This window comes from Calonectris borealis, chromosome 7 (assembly GCF_964195595.1).
Source record: "Calonectris borealis chromosome 7, bCalBor7.hap1.2, whole genome shotgun sequence".
Lineage (NCBI taxonomy): Eukaryota > Metazoa > Chordata > Aves > Procellariiformes > Procellariidae > Calonectris > Calonectris borealis.
Genome location: NC_134318.1, coordinates 4,157,814 through 4,175,586, shown reverse-complemented (window position 1 = coordinate 4,175,586; position 17,773 = coordinate 4,157,814). Strand labels below are relative to the sequence as shown.

The 17,773-nt window shown below is 42.7% G+C and overlaps 1 protein-coding gene across 2 annotated transcripts in view; it reads left to right on the top strand.

Annotated features, from left to right (window-relative positions):
- PCDH15 (protocadherin related 15) overlaps positions 1–17,773 on the top strand; it is an 827,781-nt gene that overhangs the window by 637,455 nt on the left and 172,553 nt on the right. For both annotated transcript variants that reach the window (XM_075154074.1, XM_075154076.1), the window contains 3 exons: positions 382–531; positions 10,170–10,363; positions 16,614–16,746. In XM_075154074.1, the coding sequence (XP_075010175.1) occupies positions 382–531; positions 10,170–10,363; positions 16,614–16,746 (477 nt within the window). The remainder of the gene's footprint in view (positions 1–381; positions 532–10,169; positions 10,364–16,613; positions 16,747–17,773) is intronic.

The following is a 17,773-nucleotide window of genomic DNA, read 5'->3' as shown; positions in this document are numbered from 1 at the left end:
TAGACAGGTTTGTGAGCTGTTGGGGCCAGGCCCTGCTCCCTGAGGGTGTTTAGTGCAGCTGGGGAGGGGCTCTGCCCTTCCAGCCGTGGACTGCAGCTCGGATCCCAGCCCCAACCCTGGGAAACAGTTATTCCCTCTCATTTCTCCTGCTAATCTGACACAGTGTGTTTTAAAGGCATTGCTTCATTTTGCTTTTGCCCACAGTCTTGCATGCTGCAGGCTCAAGGTCAGCTGAAGCCTGCTGTAATTGTAAGTGCGGACAAAAATGAAATGCTGATTTTTAGTTGTCATAGTTGGAATTGTATTTTCTCATAGTTGGAATTGTATTAAGAACACAGCATTAAAATATGTTCCTGTTCTGCTTTTTTTTTCACCCTGAAGATGACAGCTTCTGATGGTGTACAGGAGAGTGTCCCAGTGACAGTCAATATCCTGGTGATTGATGCAAATGATAATTCCCCAAGCTTCTCCAATATATCATACAACGTCAAGATTTATACAGATATGAGGCCTGGGGAAGGCGTTATAAAGGTAATTTCAGGTCTTTTTATTAGCTTTGTTAACTCACTTTTTGTTAGCCATAGATGGTCTTGTTAATACAAATTGGAAACGTACTGAAAACAGCTAGAAATGAAGTCTGTGTATCTCCATCCACTTCATTAGTTACACAGCTATTAAAAAGTTGCTAATACTAAATGGTAGGCCCGTCTTAGATGTATAGCTGCAGTTCAGCTGTTTCATCTGAAGTTTTACAAAACCTTTTCATCTGAAAAATCTCAAAAGAAAAAGATATTCTCCTGTATGAGCAGGATATTGAAATAAAACATTTTGGGAGAACAGGTAAACAGTTCAGTAGAACATAACCAGAAATGTTTTTCCATGTCATAGAACCTTTTGGTTTTTACGGAAGCCTAGAGTCATTTGTTTCTAGAGCAAATGAGCAGTGAAAAGTGTGTTGAACACAGGCCCAGAGAGAGAAGCAGTTTTAATTAACGTTTGCAAGCACCGATTTATGTTTCAGTGCAGACGGGAGGTGAATCCTGGTTGCACTGAAGTTAATGGAGAAAGGCTCTTTTGGGTGGTAATTCTTCTGAGATCTCAGCCATGCTCCTGAGTGCTTCCAGTCTAGATGGTTGAGAAGACAAGATGCTCTTAGCGGAGGTCGGCAAGGATGGTAGAAGGCAGTGGGAGTATTGGAAAATAAATAATTAATCAGGTGACTTACGTAGTAGAATACCATTTTCTGAAATATAATCGGGAATTAAGTATTTGAAGGTAGCAGTGGTTTGACAGTATCAGGAGAGAGTTCAGTGTCTGTTCTGGCATATGCCCTACTTGAGCTGTGTTGACTTGCTGCATTTGCTATCTTCGGATCTTTGTTAATGTTATTCTTGCCTTTTCATCAGTCTGGGCTACAAGTGCTTAAAAAGCATCAGTGAGAGCCACGGGGACATTTTCAGCAAGATTTGAGGGAAAGATAAAAGTTCTAAACATAATTAAGTTCCTTCAAGCTATGCACGGGCTGTGTGGGGAAAAAAAAAAAAGACCAAACACTGTTGTCCTGACTGAGCAAAAGGCAGGTAGAGCTCAGGAGCCGTGCGTAGGGTTTGACATTAGGAGCTGTATTTGCAACATCTCATAAACTCCTAACTCCCTGTATAAACGTGGATTTTGTGAGTACAATACATTCACTTGATATTTAAGGTACAGAGATACATACAGTGCTGAAAAAATCTAAATCAAGGTTTTTTTTCCTAAAGCATAAGCAGTCTACTCCAAAAATAAATCATTAGGGTTATCACATGGCCTTTGTTGTGCAGGGCATCAGGCAAAGTAGTGTGCTATGGATTTAAAGTATCTGAGTATCTAAGTGGTTTTTCCTCTTAAAGGTGCGTGGGCCAGGAAACATGAGGCAGAAGATGTTGCTAAATGAGGTTGCAGCATGTGTGAAACGAATGGTTTCAGTACCCAAAGTTGGCCTTAAGAATGCTCTGAGCTGCCCGAGTTGTGTTTATGGTACTTGGGATGAAGTAAAGCGGCTACCGTGCGTTTCTAAAGCAGGCTGCAATGCTGAAGTACTTCTGTGTTCAAAGGGAGTGTGCTGTTCTGAGATTTTGTGCTTTATGGTGTTTCAACTGCAAATATTTTCAGATCCTGGAGGCGTGCAAAGAGCAGGAGTACAAATTCCTTAGTAAATTGTTCCTTCTGGGGAAAAAGCAAGAGGGTGGCTCTGCAAGGCCATCTGCGTTAGCCTGTGCCGCCAGAATTAGCTTAGCGGAGACGCAAATTACTTCTTGGTGAGCAGGTTTGGTCTGAGAGACTGCATGTTCCTGCTCCTCCACTGCCCATCGCCGTAGTTACCTTTTGCCTTCCCACACTGACGCTGTGTAACTGCTTGCGTAAAGAGCATCGACCAGATCAATGAAATTACGCAGATTAGAAACATCGCAAGGACAAAAAAGCCTAAGGGCAGAAATGGTAAGAGGAAAAGTTTAGATGTCAATATTGTGCAGAGCATTTGAACTTAGGTAATGCCTGAAGTAGATCTGGAGCAGGTCCCTTCTAGAGTGACATTGTGAAGTTGGAAAGGAGTAGTGGGGAAGTCAGGCCTTAAACTTGCCTTTGCTAAAAATTAAAATTATTTTGGAAAACATAAGAGTTCTGAGAGTGAGTTTTTTTCCTCCTCCACACTTCTGTCTGCAAGGTCAACACGTAGTTACTTTCAGACTGTGAGTTTATAGGGTGGTCAGAGATGGAGGGTAGAAAATTCTGGCTGTTTTGGGAGAGAGGTTGTTTTTCAACTAATCTTACATTGCCAGATGACCCGAGTTTATAAACTAACTGAGATAAAAAAAAAAAGCTAAGAGTCATCCTAAGATTTCTGCATACTGTGATAATGCCAGTAATAATGATTTCAGGCTGCGATAGTATCTGGGAAGTGGCTCACCTTGTTATTTTGCGCGGGCTGCAGGCGCTGAGGCTTTCATTCAGTGTTACGGGAGTGTGAGAAATGGGATTTGTCTTGTGGAGTTACGAGTAGCCACCGAGTCTGGGGTGCCACAAATACCCGTGGGTTTCCTTAGGCCAGGAGGGTGGATAGGTGCTGCCTGGTCACTTGTTTGCCTCTGCTTTATAATACCTTCTCAAATGGAAAACTGTCTCTTTTTTTTTTTTTCTTTTTTAAGCTGCTAATACAGTGATTTTGATGATACACTTAGCTTGTTGTCTATATGCGGAGCAAACTCATCTTGTAACCCGACCTCATCATTGGTTTAAGAATCATTTGAGATTCTCTGCTGTGAGATGATGATCAGCTATCGATTTCCCAGAGGAAAATGACCCAGGTCAGATATGATTAGTCTGTAAAAATCACTTTCTCTAATCAGAGAAAGTAGGTTAGAAAAAGAACACTGACCTCAGTGAATCTGTACAATCTCCTAATCATTTACACGTAAGCACTGGCTGGCACTTAATTCAGACTTATTTTCAGAAATGATGAAGAAAGTATTTCTTTTATGAAGCATGTCATCTTTCTACAAAAATACGAATTTCTGGTATAGCAGTGTAAGTGCTTTCATGTAGTTGCCACATTGCTTTTATTATCCTGAGGGTAATAGGGGATTAAGGTTTTTTTCTTCTTTTTGCTGACTGCAGTTGCGTGAAAATGTACAAATAACCCCAGTTTGTACTTGCTTGTTGTCCCATTTTGTGGGAAATTGTTTTGATTTTTTTCCCCCGGGTGGTTAGAGCAAGGCATTTGCCTCCTTTCCCTGTTGCCTTTAAGAGAAGTGAGCGAAACAGCGGAAACAAATTTGTGTGCTACTGAGTCGCATTGGTTTCACCTGGGAGCCTGGTGGTGGTGGGTAGTCTACCTTCTTCCTTCCAGTTGTACGTGTTAGTTGCAGCTTTGCATGGCCGCTTGTATATTTTTCAGAAAGTTGGTGGGTGTCATGATAGAGGAGCTTGTCCCCTTTCTAGGAACGACCTCCCTTCACTTTCTGAGGATACCGAGCGGAGCGTGAAATCTCTGCTCCCTGACTTCTTGGGCAGGGGCTATGGCAAGTACCACTGGGCTGTTGAAAACAGAATTGGTTTTGGGGGGGTTTTATTTCAGTTGTCTACTCTGAGTACTTGTGAGATTGGTCGAGGCCTTGATTGAGGAGAGTATTTTCTCAGTCAAGTTTAAATCTCTGTATATTCTGTCCCTTTCAGCTTGAGATTTTCTTATCTGATTTTTCCTTCTGCTTTTATAGGTATTTCATTGTGCTCCCTGAGAGAGACAATAGCTGATGGAGAAATCTGTCATTTAAAACAGTTAATTGTGTGGTAAATAACAATTATCACTAGAAAGACTGATTGATATTAAACCTATTAAAGTACTTAATTCCATCTTTTTTATATTATTAGAATTTTGCTGTCCTGTTTTCCACTTTTCTATTAGTACTTTCTTCCTGTGATTCAGATATTTAAACTAGTTACACATTGATGGTTGGAGTATGCAGCCGTAATGCAATGATATTTCACATAAGTAATTTAAATCCACTGTTTCTTTAGACATCTCTCATTTCTATATACAGCATAAACTATGTAGGGCACAGAGGATATTGGGCAAGAAAATGAGAGCGCTGAGAAGGGAGAGAGGATGGCAAAAAACATGATCCACCTAAATCTTTGCATAAATTTGCCTGAAGGTCAAAGACTTCCTTGGCCCGTGCAGAGATTTTGTGTATGTTCTCTTTACAGAAAAACTCCTGAACTGGCATTAAGAATTATATGCTGTTCTTACTCTGCTTTAAATTTATGAAACCACAGTAACCTATTTTAATTTATCTGTGTATCTTAATTTCTACCTTATTTCCTGTTGCAGAGGCATGACCCACGTTCAAGGGCTCTCTTATAAGAAATTAAATAATTCCATGATAGAAAATGGGAAATAAGCTTTGCAGTGGATTAGTGCATTACCTGTTCGCCTTGTGCGAGCTGAAACAATTCTGCCTAAGATCACCAGTGCAAGTTAATTTGGAGGTCCCAGATCCTGGTTACGCAGAGCACTTAACTTCACACGTCGCCGCATAGTCGGCCATTGTGCTGGAGGTCAGAAGTGAAAGCAAAAAGATAAAACATGGTAAAACTGCAGGCAGTAAAATTTCTGTCACTTATCTCTTGCTCACAGTAGAATTAGTCTCGAGCAGTAACAGTACTTTCAGTCGTACACGGGAACAAATTTTATTTAGAGCCATTAAATAAATGCCTCCTCTGGGACTGTTTTGCCGTTACCTCAAACGCGGCTTCTCAGTGCTGGATCACTTTGTCTCTTTTAAACAGTTTCTTTTCATTCCCTGCACATGTGACTTGAGCCATCCTTGCATACAGACACATACTAAAGTATGTGTTAGAGACATGTTTGGGGATTTGCAGCTTGGCACATGCTCGTGGCTTACAGCTCTTAAACATGCACCTTGCTACAAAGCCACAGAACAATTCAGAGGAAATCTTTGTAAAAGTCGTCTCCAAACCACACTTAAGGTTTTATTTATGTGGTTATTTGCAGCCCTTTGCTTTCAGTCTGTCAGCATATTAATTTCCAACTACAAAGCAAACATTATTAGCAGAAGCAGAAAACAAAACTGGGTTATGTTTGCATTTCTCAGTAAATGCACTTACATACTCACGTAAAAATGTAATGGGTAGAGACTTAATGAAATGTCCGAAGGAAGACATTGAAAATGTATTTTGACCTGCTCTGTGTTAGTGTACATGTTGTTAGCTAAAGTTTAGGAGTATCTCCATCACAACCCTGTTCACCCCCGACAGATAGAAGCTCATTACTGCTTTTCCTATTGCAGCTGATGCCCGAGTTGTACTGCTGAGCCCTAGAAGGATGAGGAGGCTGTGTAGTTGCCATTTAAGTTCTGGCAGCCCCGTGTTTTTCACTGGTGTGCTGCTCTGGAGCGCAACTGTACTGTTTCCTTGACGCTGTTATACAACAGAAATGTGTACTGAATGTGGCTCTGGAGCCTTGCACTCGCTTGACTGGAACACTCATTTCAAGGACAGCCGTTGGGAGGCAAACTGGTGTGGCTCACCGTTTCTGCGGGATTCGCTTTAGGTCGGTACGAGTCAGACCAACTTTCCTAAACATTTAATTTGTTGAAAAACGTAGGGCTACTGGAAAGGTTAGTAATCACTTTATCTGTTCAGAGCAAGGTCCCTAAAAGTGTTGCTGCGGAAAGGCTGCCGGTCAAATGTTGAAGTCCAGTTTCCTCCAAGTGTGAAGTGAGTCTAAGCAGAGCTTATATAGTGACCAAGAACGTGTCTTTGTAAGCTGTAAGGCCGTCATTGTAAGTCTCCTTTTCCTTCCAAGAAAACCACTTCTAGCTGCAGTAGAATATGCACCTATTTTGCAAAACTTTAAATACATTAAATGTTAACGTAAGGAAGCTGATACTGCTGGATGCAAAAAGTTTCTTAGGAAAGTAAAAAAGTCTTGTTTTGTACTTTCTGTATATTTTAGACCGTGTTTCTCAAATCTTGTTAACTATGAAGCTCTATCGATCTGGGACAGCTGGAGATGGAATTTATAGAATTGTATATCATGGCAGCTGTTAAACTTTAATTCTATTTAATTCTGGTTTTGATTCCTGTTTTTGCCCCCAAAACGTTATTCAAATCACTTACCTTTTCAAGCATTCAGTATTTGTAAGTTTAATTAACCTCATTAATCTATGTACTTGTGTAGTCAATTAATTTCCTTTTTCATGTCGTCACAGTAAAAACTGGCCTTATTCCAACTCCTGTCATTCAATACTTAGGACCTTGTATTTTGCATAAAGCCTTTATTTATCTTTTTGTGAGCATTACTTTTGAAGTTCAGTAGAGAAGGTTATTACAGCACTTTTCTTAACTATGTCACTTTGATAGCTACTCTTTGCGAGGTTAATGAATGCAGGCGGTTGTTCATAGAAACTATAGAACAAGCGACTAAAGAAACGGAGTTTGAGAGGGTTTTAAGCTCTAAACCCTAAAAGGGTGCAGAAAGTCTGTTTTATATGCTGAGTTTTGGTGTGTTAACTCTGACCATTGCAAGTTAATATATTGGTGTATCAAGACATCGTGTGGATGGAATGCAAAGCACGTTCCAAAAGTGCAGTCTTCGTAGGATGACTTTTTCAGAATTTCAAAAGAAGATATAGAATAAGATTTGTTCTCCAAAAATAACACATGGAAACTTCTAAGAGGAGATGATCTCTGTTTCAGGATTTTTTGAGGTATTTCAAGTGTTTACCCTATGTTCAATATATTACAGTATGTCCCAAAATACTATAGGAGGATGAATTACGAAGATTTGCTCATTCTACTCCAAGAGTGATCAGTTTGCATTGTTGGAGGGAAGCATCAATGACAAAGAAATTCAAATAACATCAGTTTAGATAAAGTTAAATACTTCTGTGTTGGAAATTTGATCGCTGTGCTGTGTGTGAAAGAAGCGGAACACTAATTACTTCCAGAGAAAAGTAACTTAACTAACATGCTTTTCAGTTGATGAATACTGCGTACAATCTAGGCCATGTTAAAAATGGTCGCTCAGTCCCCAACAGCAGTAACAGCTTGCACTCCTAACAAAGAAGGTAAATCCTATTTCCGTTAACACACCTAAATCATTTATCTTTTAGCGTTTCAATTAATTTATTCTGTTCCAGCTATTTTGGGCTTGGTTTTTGGTTTTGAGCAAGTTTTTGACTTTTCATATGAAATTTCATATTTCACTGAGCCCATGTGCATAAAGAATCAAGATTATCCTTTAAAGCAGCTAGATCCTTGAGTTTTTCACGTACTCCCCTGGGTGTTTAATGTTGTATGCAAATGTGATTAGCTTGACTATTACAGCTTTGGGTTTTATTATTCATCTCCCTTCTTGTTCTAGTTGCAAGGTTTGGTTTCTGCTCTTCCAGTTCTTCAGCTATCCTTGGGCAAAGGTGGTTTGAAAGTTGTAGGCAGTGATTTGAAAGCTGTGACCCGCTGAAGGTTGAGCGTGATGCTATATTGATTAGTAGATTACATTATATCCTAACGTAGCAGAGGCTCGAATGAGTTCCTCTACCTGTCTGCGCTGCTGTCAACTTTGAGAGTGTCACAGGGATGAGAAGAGGGTGTCCGGCAGGCAGACATTTAGCCCGCTGTGTTGCCTGACCCTGGCTGAGATAATGTCTGTTGGTCCTGCCATCGGCTTCACAGTCATCGCTAAGTTTTTGCGTCATCGTGTGTTACCCTTAAATCCTGGGCTTGCAGTCCTGTGTGCAGTGCTGCCCACTGGCATGAGTGGTTTGTGTCAAGGTAGGCCAGCAGAGACCTTTCAGGAAGCTGCGTGTCTGTTCTTTTTTTTCATTCTCACGTTAGGAGCCCTGCAGGGAATCATTTCTGAGGCTGGGATTTCTTACTGCTTTGTGCATCCCGGGGGGGCTCTGCTGCTCCACCTTCTGGTGCCCCTTGCCTTTTCCCACCTTGAACTGCTCGGCTGCAGCTGGGAGCAGCAGGAGCCCCTGGTGCCATCGTTCCCTGTCATTTCCACTCCACCGCTGTTGGTACCGGGCAGCTGGGTGCACAGGCAGCGCTGCCACTGCCCGATGCGGCTGCGGCCTCCTAGATGTTCAAGTACCGCTCGTACAGCTTTATGTCATCCCATGCGCTGTCTGCGGTAATATAGAGTCATACAAAATTAATAGCCAGCTGAGAAACCAGCGGGTGTAAACTAACAAACTAACCCCCATGGGAGGAAGAAATTCACCTTAGAAAGTCCGAGGTACTGGTGTGGTTTGGTGCTACTTTGGTGACTCAACCCTAAATGGAACAGAATGCTGTGCTCTTGTTTGTTTTCTGAATATGGTGATAATTAAGATGCAATTTTAATCATAGTAATACAGGTCAGGTGATAGGCACTGTGAGCAGTTTGCTGTGTGGTTATACGTCGCGTGTAGAATAACTTGTGTTATTCTATATATGGGTAAAGGAAGAGGAGGGGTGAAAGGCCTTAACTTAGGACATGCGTATGGATGGGTATTTCTGACTGTGTTGCAGCGGGGGCCCTGATGTGAAATCTCATATTGCTAGTTATTTGCTTTGTGGTGTGGCAGTCAGAGTCATTGGTACTTGACACTTGGCTAAAAGCGAACAACTATGATTACTGAGCTCTGTTGGCTGGCCCTGCGTGTAAATGTTTGCTTTAGCATGGCACGCCACAGAAGTGAGATAAACCCGTTTCCTTTCCCAGGGGCAAGATAAGAACCCCCTCATGTCATTGGTAACAAAGTCATGTCCGTCATTATAATTTGGGTCTAAAATATTAGGCCTTAGATATTTCTCATGCCGAGAATCAAAATTGTACAATTATATAGAAGAAATGCTATGTGCGACAGTAATCGCAGTCCCAGTAGAGGGACGGTGTAGAGGCCACAAAGTACAGAGGCACGTGCTCAGTTGCATTTCTCACACGCTCTGAGATTGCCCCCGCAAGCGCAGCCTTTCGGGTAGCTGGTGTCACGTCGCCGTGTGAAATGGGCCTTGCACGTCGGTGACGCGTGTGGTTGTGTCTCCTACGTCTGTATCCGTATGGGAACAGCTGCCTTTTCCCTTCCACTCGGCTTCCTTTACGGTACGTGCACACGCAATACAAACATTGTTCTCCAGTTCCACGCAACGAGGGCTTGTAATGCAAGACCTGGATGTTAGAATTTCTGGCAGTAACAAGGCTGTCACTTCGAAGAGTGTAGAGAGGGATGGGAACTTTCAGTAATTAAATACAGTCCTGTTGTTGGATTTGCGACACAATAAGTATCTCTCCACCCCCACTCCCCCTTTTATAGGAAGTGTTATAAATTCCAATCCACAGAGAGTAAACTTAGTCTTAATTAGTTTTCTTAATTCGTATCTTAAAATAATTTGCTTGCAATCTTAGCTAAGCAGTTTTTCTCTGCTTCATGATGGTTTTGCACCTATTATCCTTCATTTAAATGTATCCTTGTTCTGCAGTAATTAGAAATTACGGCGTATGTTACAGGTGTTCAAGTTTTCCTTCATCTCTGCTTCCTCTACCCCTACCGAGTTGCCTTATAAAAAACTATTAAACTACAACACTGAACCATACATGCTGACATTCTGGTTTTGAATTGCAGCTCACTGCTGTAGATGCGGACGAGGGACCCAATGGACAGATAGTATATGAAATTTTGGCTGGGGATCAGGGAGACTTCATCATCAATGACCGAACAGGCCTTATCACCATTGCTCCAGGAGTTGTATTGTCAGTGGGGCGATCCTATGCTCTCACTGTCAAAGCATCTGATAGCGCTCCTCCTGCACAGAGAAGGTAATTCATCTTATAATGAAACTAATTTTTTAATCAGTGCTTAGCAGCGCCGAAGAAGTGTGGCACACTCTTATGTCTGTAACACCGCACTGGAATACGATTCAATGTGTTCTCTTTGGTGCAAGGATCACATTTTGGAAAAGTGTCGTATTAGAAGTCTTTTACTTCATGTTCCTTATTTGTATTTTCCTTACAGTACACGGTTTTCGTTATTTCATTTGCTTGTAATCGTCTGTTTTTTAAAAGTTCACATGTTGTGCTGTCATAGTGCATGCCCATTTGTTACGAGACATTGAAGTGAAGGGATGTAAGGAAGAAAGCAAGTGAGAAGGGAGGTGCTTTTGGTTCAGAACACTGTTTACTGTGATGCAGAAGGGATCGGAAATAGTCCGGTCGCTGGGCTAGAGACCTTTCCAGGTATGGGGTGTGGAAGGTCATCCAGACTTGGCATGCTGTGGACATACCTGACAAGCTGTGCTAGTGGTTATCAGTGCTCCCACTAAGATCTAAATTCTCACGGGAGAACGATTTCTGTTCTCCACCAGCTGATAGAGAAGAGCAGCCTGCAAATTTAGTATGAATAGAATAGGACGCTCTCAAAAAAATGAAGATATCGAGTCTGCTTTCATGAAGGTGTAGGGGGGGTGCATAAAAGTGCCTCTCAGGTTCTGGGCCTGGTATTGATAATGTGCCAACCTCATTGTCCAAAGAGGATGACAGAGAGGAACGGTAGTTTCCAGCATTTAAATCTCCCACGACCTTTTCTCTTTTCCTCAAATGGGGAATGTAAGAAGGAAAGGTAACAGAAAAGTGGAATTTTAGTCATGGGCTTTCGGCTTTTCTTCAGGACCTGCTGCTTCTATCACGTCTCCAAGTAAGCAGCTCATACTGTTCTGCATGTATTTTATAATTACGTTTTCCAATCACTGAAGTATTCAGATTGTTAGATTGTTCATAAAACTAATATCTGGTAATAGAGTCTTCTGGTAGAATTTTCTTCTCCTTTCCCTCTGTTGCTTGCTTTCTTGATTAGCCCTCTCTTAGGGTAGCTGATAGTAGGCTGTTAGTGCAGAGGAGAAGACAGTGGACTTACTTTTGTGTGGTACTAGCATAGTGTTAAAGGAAAATCAATAATGCCACCTCAGAGAGCTTCAGAATCTGGCCGCGTGGCCCCAACAACAGTAGCCCCTACAATACAGCTTTGATTGCCATCAGCTTCTTTTATGTTTGAGAAATCTTTATGTTGTCTAAAAATGTATACTTCTGATGGTGTATGTTGGGGGCACGTGCTTCCTCCTCTGAAAACGTCTTTATTGCAATAATCTTGAAAAGTGGAAAATTCTCCTTTCTTGTCGTTTCTGCTTGTCTCCCCTTTTATGGAATTACAGCATGTAATTTGCTTCATAGGTTTTAAAGTGTGTTCAAAAAACCACTCCATCTAGGCAGTGTTCCCGTGGCTGGGGTGGGTGGCCCTGGGGCCAGCCTGGCCTTGACCTGAGGTATATTTGGGGCCCCGAGCTGTTTTTTCTGTGTCTGTAAAGGTTAAAAAATCAGGGGGAGGGCGAGTGGAGCTTCAGCGAGGTGCCATGGAGGAAGAACGTGGACAAATCTCACTGTCTGGTAAGGGACATTTGGATAAAAAGGTTTCGCTGCCTTCCTGATGTTCTTCCTGTAAGGCTGGAAAACCAGAAATGAGCTGGCAGTGCTTGAAGCAGCCTCCTATCATTTTGTGCAGAGAAAAGCCAGGGAAGAGCTCGTGTGAGTTACAGCTCCGTGGTCTTTAAAACTGTCCTTTTGCATCTCCTTAGTTCCTTCCTTCTGGCGGTGAGGTGGTTGTACCTCGCAGCTGGGGTTGTATGAACTTCTTGCTCCTTCTAATGCAAAGTTGGGCCCCTCACTACAAGAAGGACATGGAGGTGCTGGAGCGCGTCCAGAGGAGGGCAACGAAGCTGGTGAAGGGCCTGGAGCACAAGTCTTATGAGGAGCGGCTGAGGGAACTGGGGTTGTTTAGCCTGGAGAAGAGGAGGCTGAGGGGAGACCTCATCGCGCTCTACAACTACCTGAAAGGAGGGTGTAGCGAGGTGGGGGTTGGTCTCTTCTCCCAAGTAACTAGCGATAGGACAAGAGGAAATGGCCTCAAGTTGCGCCAAGGAAGGTTTAGATTGAACATTAGGAAAAATTTCTTTACTGAAAGAGTGGTCAGGCCTTGGAACAGGCTGCCCAGGGAAGTGGTGGAGTCACCATCCCTGGAGGTATTTAAAAGACGTGTAGATGAGGCCCTTAGGGACATGGTGTAGTGGGCATGGTGGTGTTGGGTTGACGGTTGGACATGATGATCTTAGAGGTCTTTTCCAACCTGTATGATTCTATGATTCTATGATTCTATGAAAGTTGTCATGTTGTCTTAGGTGGTTCACGTTGCCTTGGTGGAGGCAGTAACCAGTATTTGAGATGTCTAGGAATGGGCTGGGTCTAGCCAGCCATTGCATATCTGTGCAGGCAGGGAGGGTGTGTGCCCCCTAAAATAAATAAATGAAGGATTTTGGCGTAATTTTAAATATTAAGTGTTTTTTCCCAAATCTAGGTTCTGCTGCGGGACGTACCAGGCTAACTGTACTCGTGCGTAAACTGGCTGGGTTTCAGTTATCCCCTTGCTTATGCACAAAGCTAGACCAAACTACTAAACCTGGCTCAGGAACTGTAGCTCTGTAGCCTTTATGAGCACAAATTTAAATTGAAATGCATTCTATGTAGCTTTTTTTTGCATAGGATGACACATTAAATTCTTGGCGGGTGACTGTGCATAAAACAAGATATTTTGTTGAGTATTATTAAAGTTTCTATCTATAGCATGCATCATTAATGTAATTTATTGAGGTATATTTAAGTACACTTATGTACTTTAAGTATTTAAGTTTCTACAAAGTATACAAGTTTAAAGATGACGTTTAGCTTTTTAGAACTGAAGTTATAGTTAAGCATATAGTGATTAGCAGTTTCTATTATTGAAAAAAACGAGAAGAACATTTGTAAAATCAAACAATTTCATTTCAGACCTTAGCCTTTTCACCATTGACCTCAGATTCCTGTGCAGTGGAAGCATTTCACTTAGTGATAACAGCGATTTGCCAGATCAAGTCCAATCTATAAAGTACTTGGTCATGAGATTATTGAAATACATAGTGGAAAAGTACACTTTCTCTTTGACTTGCAGATGCAGGGATTGTTTGGCCAAAGATATCTTGGTCCTCATATATATGAATATATTCATTGTATATTTTATAATATAGTTGTACGTGGAAAACACATAGGGTTAACGCAGAAACAGGAACACAATCTCAGTTTCTTGTTGACCGTGCTTTCCTTGCATTACCGTTTAGCTGGAGTAGCGTAAAAGCTGTATTTCCATGCTTGCGTGAGTTTGTGAGCACTGTTCAGTTCCTGAGCTCTGTTCTGTTCTCAGTGATTTCAGCTGTCCCTGCAGCGTTAGGACACCGACTGCGGTTATTGGAAGGCTCCGCGCTGTCTCCTTCCCTTTCCCATGCCAGTGTAGATTTTGCCAGCCACTTAAATGGGCTGTATATAACACACACAAAATGAATGGGTTAAAATTGCAAAGTGCTAATCGAAAAGGGATTGGAAATGAAAAAAAGTAGCCGCTTAATATTATAGTGCTTTTAGTTTGCAGACTACTAGTGCTTTACTTTTGTGATCTTATCTTAAAAGATTTGAAGAAAATTGGCTTACTGTTGTGGTCAACAGAAACCGTTTTTTTTTAGAGCTTGATAGTCAATAAATCAGCTCGGGTATTACTAAGATGTAGCAGGATCAGGAAAAAAATGATACAGAACAATATATTTTTATTAAATACTCAGCAGTGGAAGAAAAATGCACACTAAAGCGCAGCTATTTGGATGTGTATATCATACACAGACAGCAGCTATCCCAAGAAAATACGCAGCCCCAGTGCTCAAGTGGTATTTTGCCTGCTAATTCATTGGGTCTGTTGTTGAGCATTTGGTGATGGTATTTTTTTTACTCCAACAATGTAAGTGCGGAACATCACTTCAGAAAGATTAGTGGGATACGAGGGAGTATTCTAAAATAGACAAGAAGACAGGAAACTGACTGTAGTTTATAAGGTGGCAATCTACACTGAATGATGGACTTCAGTTGTAATTGTCCATCTTCCCCTGATTACATTGATTTTGTTTATATCCATTGAATCAGTAATCTGCAAATTCAGCTTCTTGAGTACCCAAGGATATGACAGATGGGAAGGCTCTATCATTCGCTGTTGCGTTTCTGTGCAGGTTATGCACTTGTTGAAAGCTTGATTAAATCAAAAAAAGACCTGGCTGTTTTGTTCAAAGCAGCAAGATCCTCATCCTCCTGTATTTGTAGACGGACTGCTCCAGAGAGACACGGCTCTCTCAGCTGCCGCATCCACGACATCGCTCTCCGTGGGTTGAGATAAAGACAGAGGTGTCACTTACCAGTTACTGTCACCACGCAGAACGGACTCGCCTCGGGGAAAATTAATTTAGCTTATTGCGGATTAAAATGGGTTTAGATGGTGAGAAATAAAGACAAAAACGAAACCAACAACTTCCACCAACTCCCCTTTTTTCCCAGGCTCAACTTCAGTCCTTCATTCCCGACTCCTCTACCTCTGCGCGGGGCCGGGGTGGGGAACGGGGGTTGCGGTCAGCCCGTACAGCCCCGCTCTGCCGCTCCTCCTCCCCACACCTCTCCCTGCCCCGCCGAGGTCTCCCCACGGCTCGGGGGAGCCTGCTCTGGCGCCTGGAGCACCTCCTCCTCCTCCTCGGTGCTCGCAGGCCTGTTCCTCACACTTTATTTTTCCTCATTCTTCTCCTCTTTGATGTTTTTCCCCTTTCTTAAATCCGTTTCCCCAGAGGCACCACGGCCGGGGCTGAGGGGCTGGGCTGTGCCCGGCCGTGGGGCTGTTGGAACCGGCTGGAACCGGCCGTTCCCGCCCCGGGGCAGCCTCTCCTCACAGGCCCCTCAGCCGCGCTGCTGACCCCGGGCACGGGCGCCCCGTGCAGCACGACTGCCGAGCGTGTCTGTCTCCTGTTCGAAGCAGGCAGCAGCGAAGCAGCTCGCAGTCTGTGCAATTTCTGGTAGGAGCCTCTAAAAATGCTCTGAGTTTGCTAGCCCCGCAAGCAGCAGCTCCTTGTGCGCGCACGTTTTTCTTCTCTTCACCACCCCCAAAATCTGGGACATCTCCCTTTGTCCTGAAGTGGTTTTGTTCCTTCAGCCCTAAAGCTTGGGATTTACCGACTTTGTCAGAGGGCTTATGGGGAGAAAATCCGCACCTGCAGTGTAACGCTTGGTCTCCTCAGGACTTTGTTCTGGGGCAGGGGTACAGATTTAACGTTCAGGAGAGAAGGCAGATGGGATAACTGAGCAAAGATGCAAGAGAAAGGTCACGTTAAGCCGAATTTTAAATCTCTTTCAACTTCAGGGGGACTTTTGGCTACCTTTCTAATTTTGGAGCAGTGGAATAGCAAGTGTCTGTACAGCATGGCCTTTGCAGGGTCTGTAGTGGGTGTCAGTGTTTCCAGAAGAGCTTTCAACTTGCAAACTGGAATGCTTTTTGCTGGGTTTTTGGGCTAGTCAGAGGGTTTGTCAGGTTTCCTTGGTGGGTTTTGTAGCCTCCGGTATTGCCGTGGCTCACTGGTCTGAAGTGGGCTTGGGTTTATCTGTGTGAACCACAGTATTGATGCAGCCTGTTAGAGAGTTGTGTACATCAGTCTTCTTCCAGCATTATTCTCTCCGTGAGCATTTTCTGTTCTCTCTCTTCCAATGAAAGGTAGCAAACCGAACGACAGCAGGGATGCGCCAGGGGTGGATATTGTGCTTGGCAGGAGCAGTTACCATCTCAGAATTTGTATCCTCTTCTAGAGGACACGGTAGCACTAGGGGATTATGAGTCATCTTTTTATGTGGAATGTGCACTGATATCTTACTGTTCTGTTTCTCAAAGAACACTTGGGCTACTTTTAAAGAAATTATTTAGCTTTTCTTCTGTTAATGTGCCAGCCTGTTTTATTTTTGATGCAGAATGAAAAATATGTCCTGAAGCTTTTAAAGGAGCAAAGGGAGGTTGTTAGAGCTAGATAACACAGAGTGTATAAAATAGACATTGTTGGTTGCCTTGTGTTTGTTGATTTATTGATTTTGACTGCCTTTGACGACTTTTCCCCCCCCCCCCCTCCTTGCATTGCAGGAGCTCTATTACTACTGTTTACATTGAGGTCCTTCCGCCCAACAACCAGAGCCCTCCCCGCTTTCCCCAGCTGATGTACAGCCTTGAAGTCAGCGAGGCCATGAGAATTGGAGCCGTTTTGTTAAACCTGCAGGTACAGATGCTTCCCTGTAAGCCTTTACCACGTTCCTTCTGTTTGTGTCCATGCCATGCAGAACCCAGTCCTCGCATACAGGAGGAAAGGACAGTTTATAGAGTTTGAAAATTATTTAATTGTAATAAATAGCCCCTTTTACATGGACCATATAGGAAAAGTGCTTACTTGGATATTTCTGTAACTTCTTTTTTGTGTTAAATGTGCTAAAAGGTACTATAGGCTGCGTATGGGATGGAAGTATATGAGAAAAAACTGTCACGAATGGCTCAAAACTCGAAAGGCCTGTGATTTCTTGTGTTAAAATCCCTATATATAGGTTTGCCAGCAAATCAGAGGAGCTTAGGACCTTCTGCACCTCATATTCACCTGGAATTTCAGCAAGATTTTTTGGCACTCAGCCTTCTTTAGCCTGGCATTTGAAAAGCATCTGAAGATATTTGCTCCCCTTGGTGTATGTAACAACTGCTGTTAACAGGCTAACAAAAAGCAGAGGTCCCTGTACTAACTGACCACCCGATACAGCTCTGCAAATGGAAGCAGTGAAAGCACATTAGTCCAGTAATGCTTATAAATAATGCTGCACTGACACACTTTGCAGACCCACGTTGCTTCTCTGTGTGCTGCTGCACGGTTAATATATCAGCGTTCTCCTATTTTACTGTTCTCCTTATTTACTGTTCCCTAAGCTTTTGCTGCATTGTGTTCTGTCTATATGGCTTGGAAGCCAGCTGTGCAAAATAGGTAGATAAATTACAACTCTTCAGGTGTTTTGTTGGGGTTCAGGAACTTAATATTATTATGAGATAATTATGGCCTCAAGTCTAAAGCAATAAACTCAGTACAGCGTGCTTTCCTGAGCGTGGTTCCTGTGAACATGATAGCGTTATTCAGACTTCATATAAAGCCATTCGAAGGAAGACGACTGGAGATACCTGAGCTAAACAGAAACCGAAGAGCAATAGCCTCATCTGCTTTAAGTCAGTGTAGCTCTGTTGAAGTCTGAACTCAGTGGAATTAGGTCAGT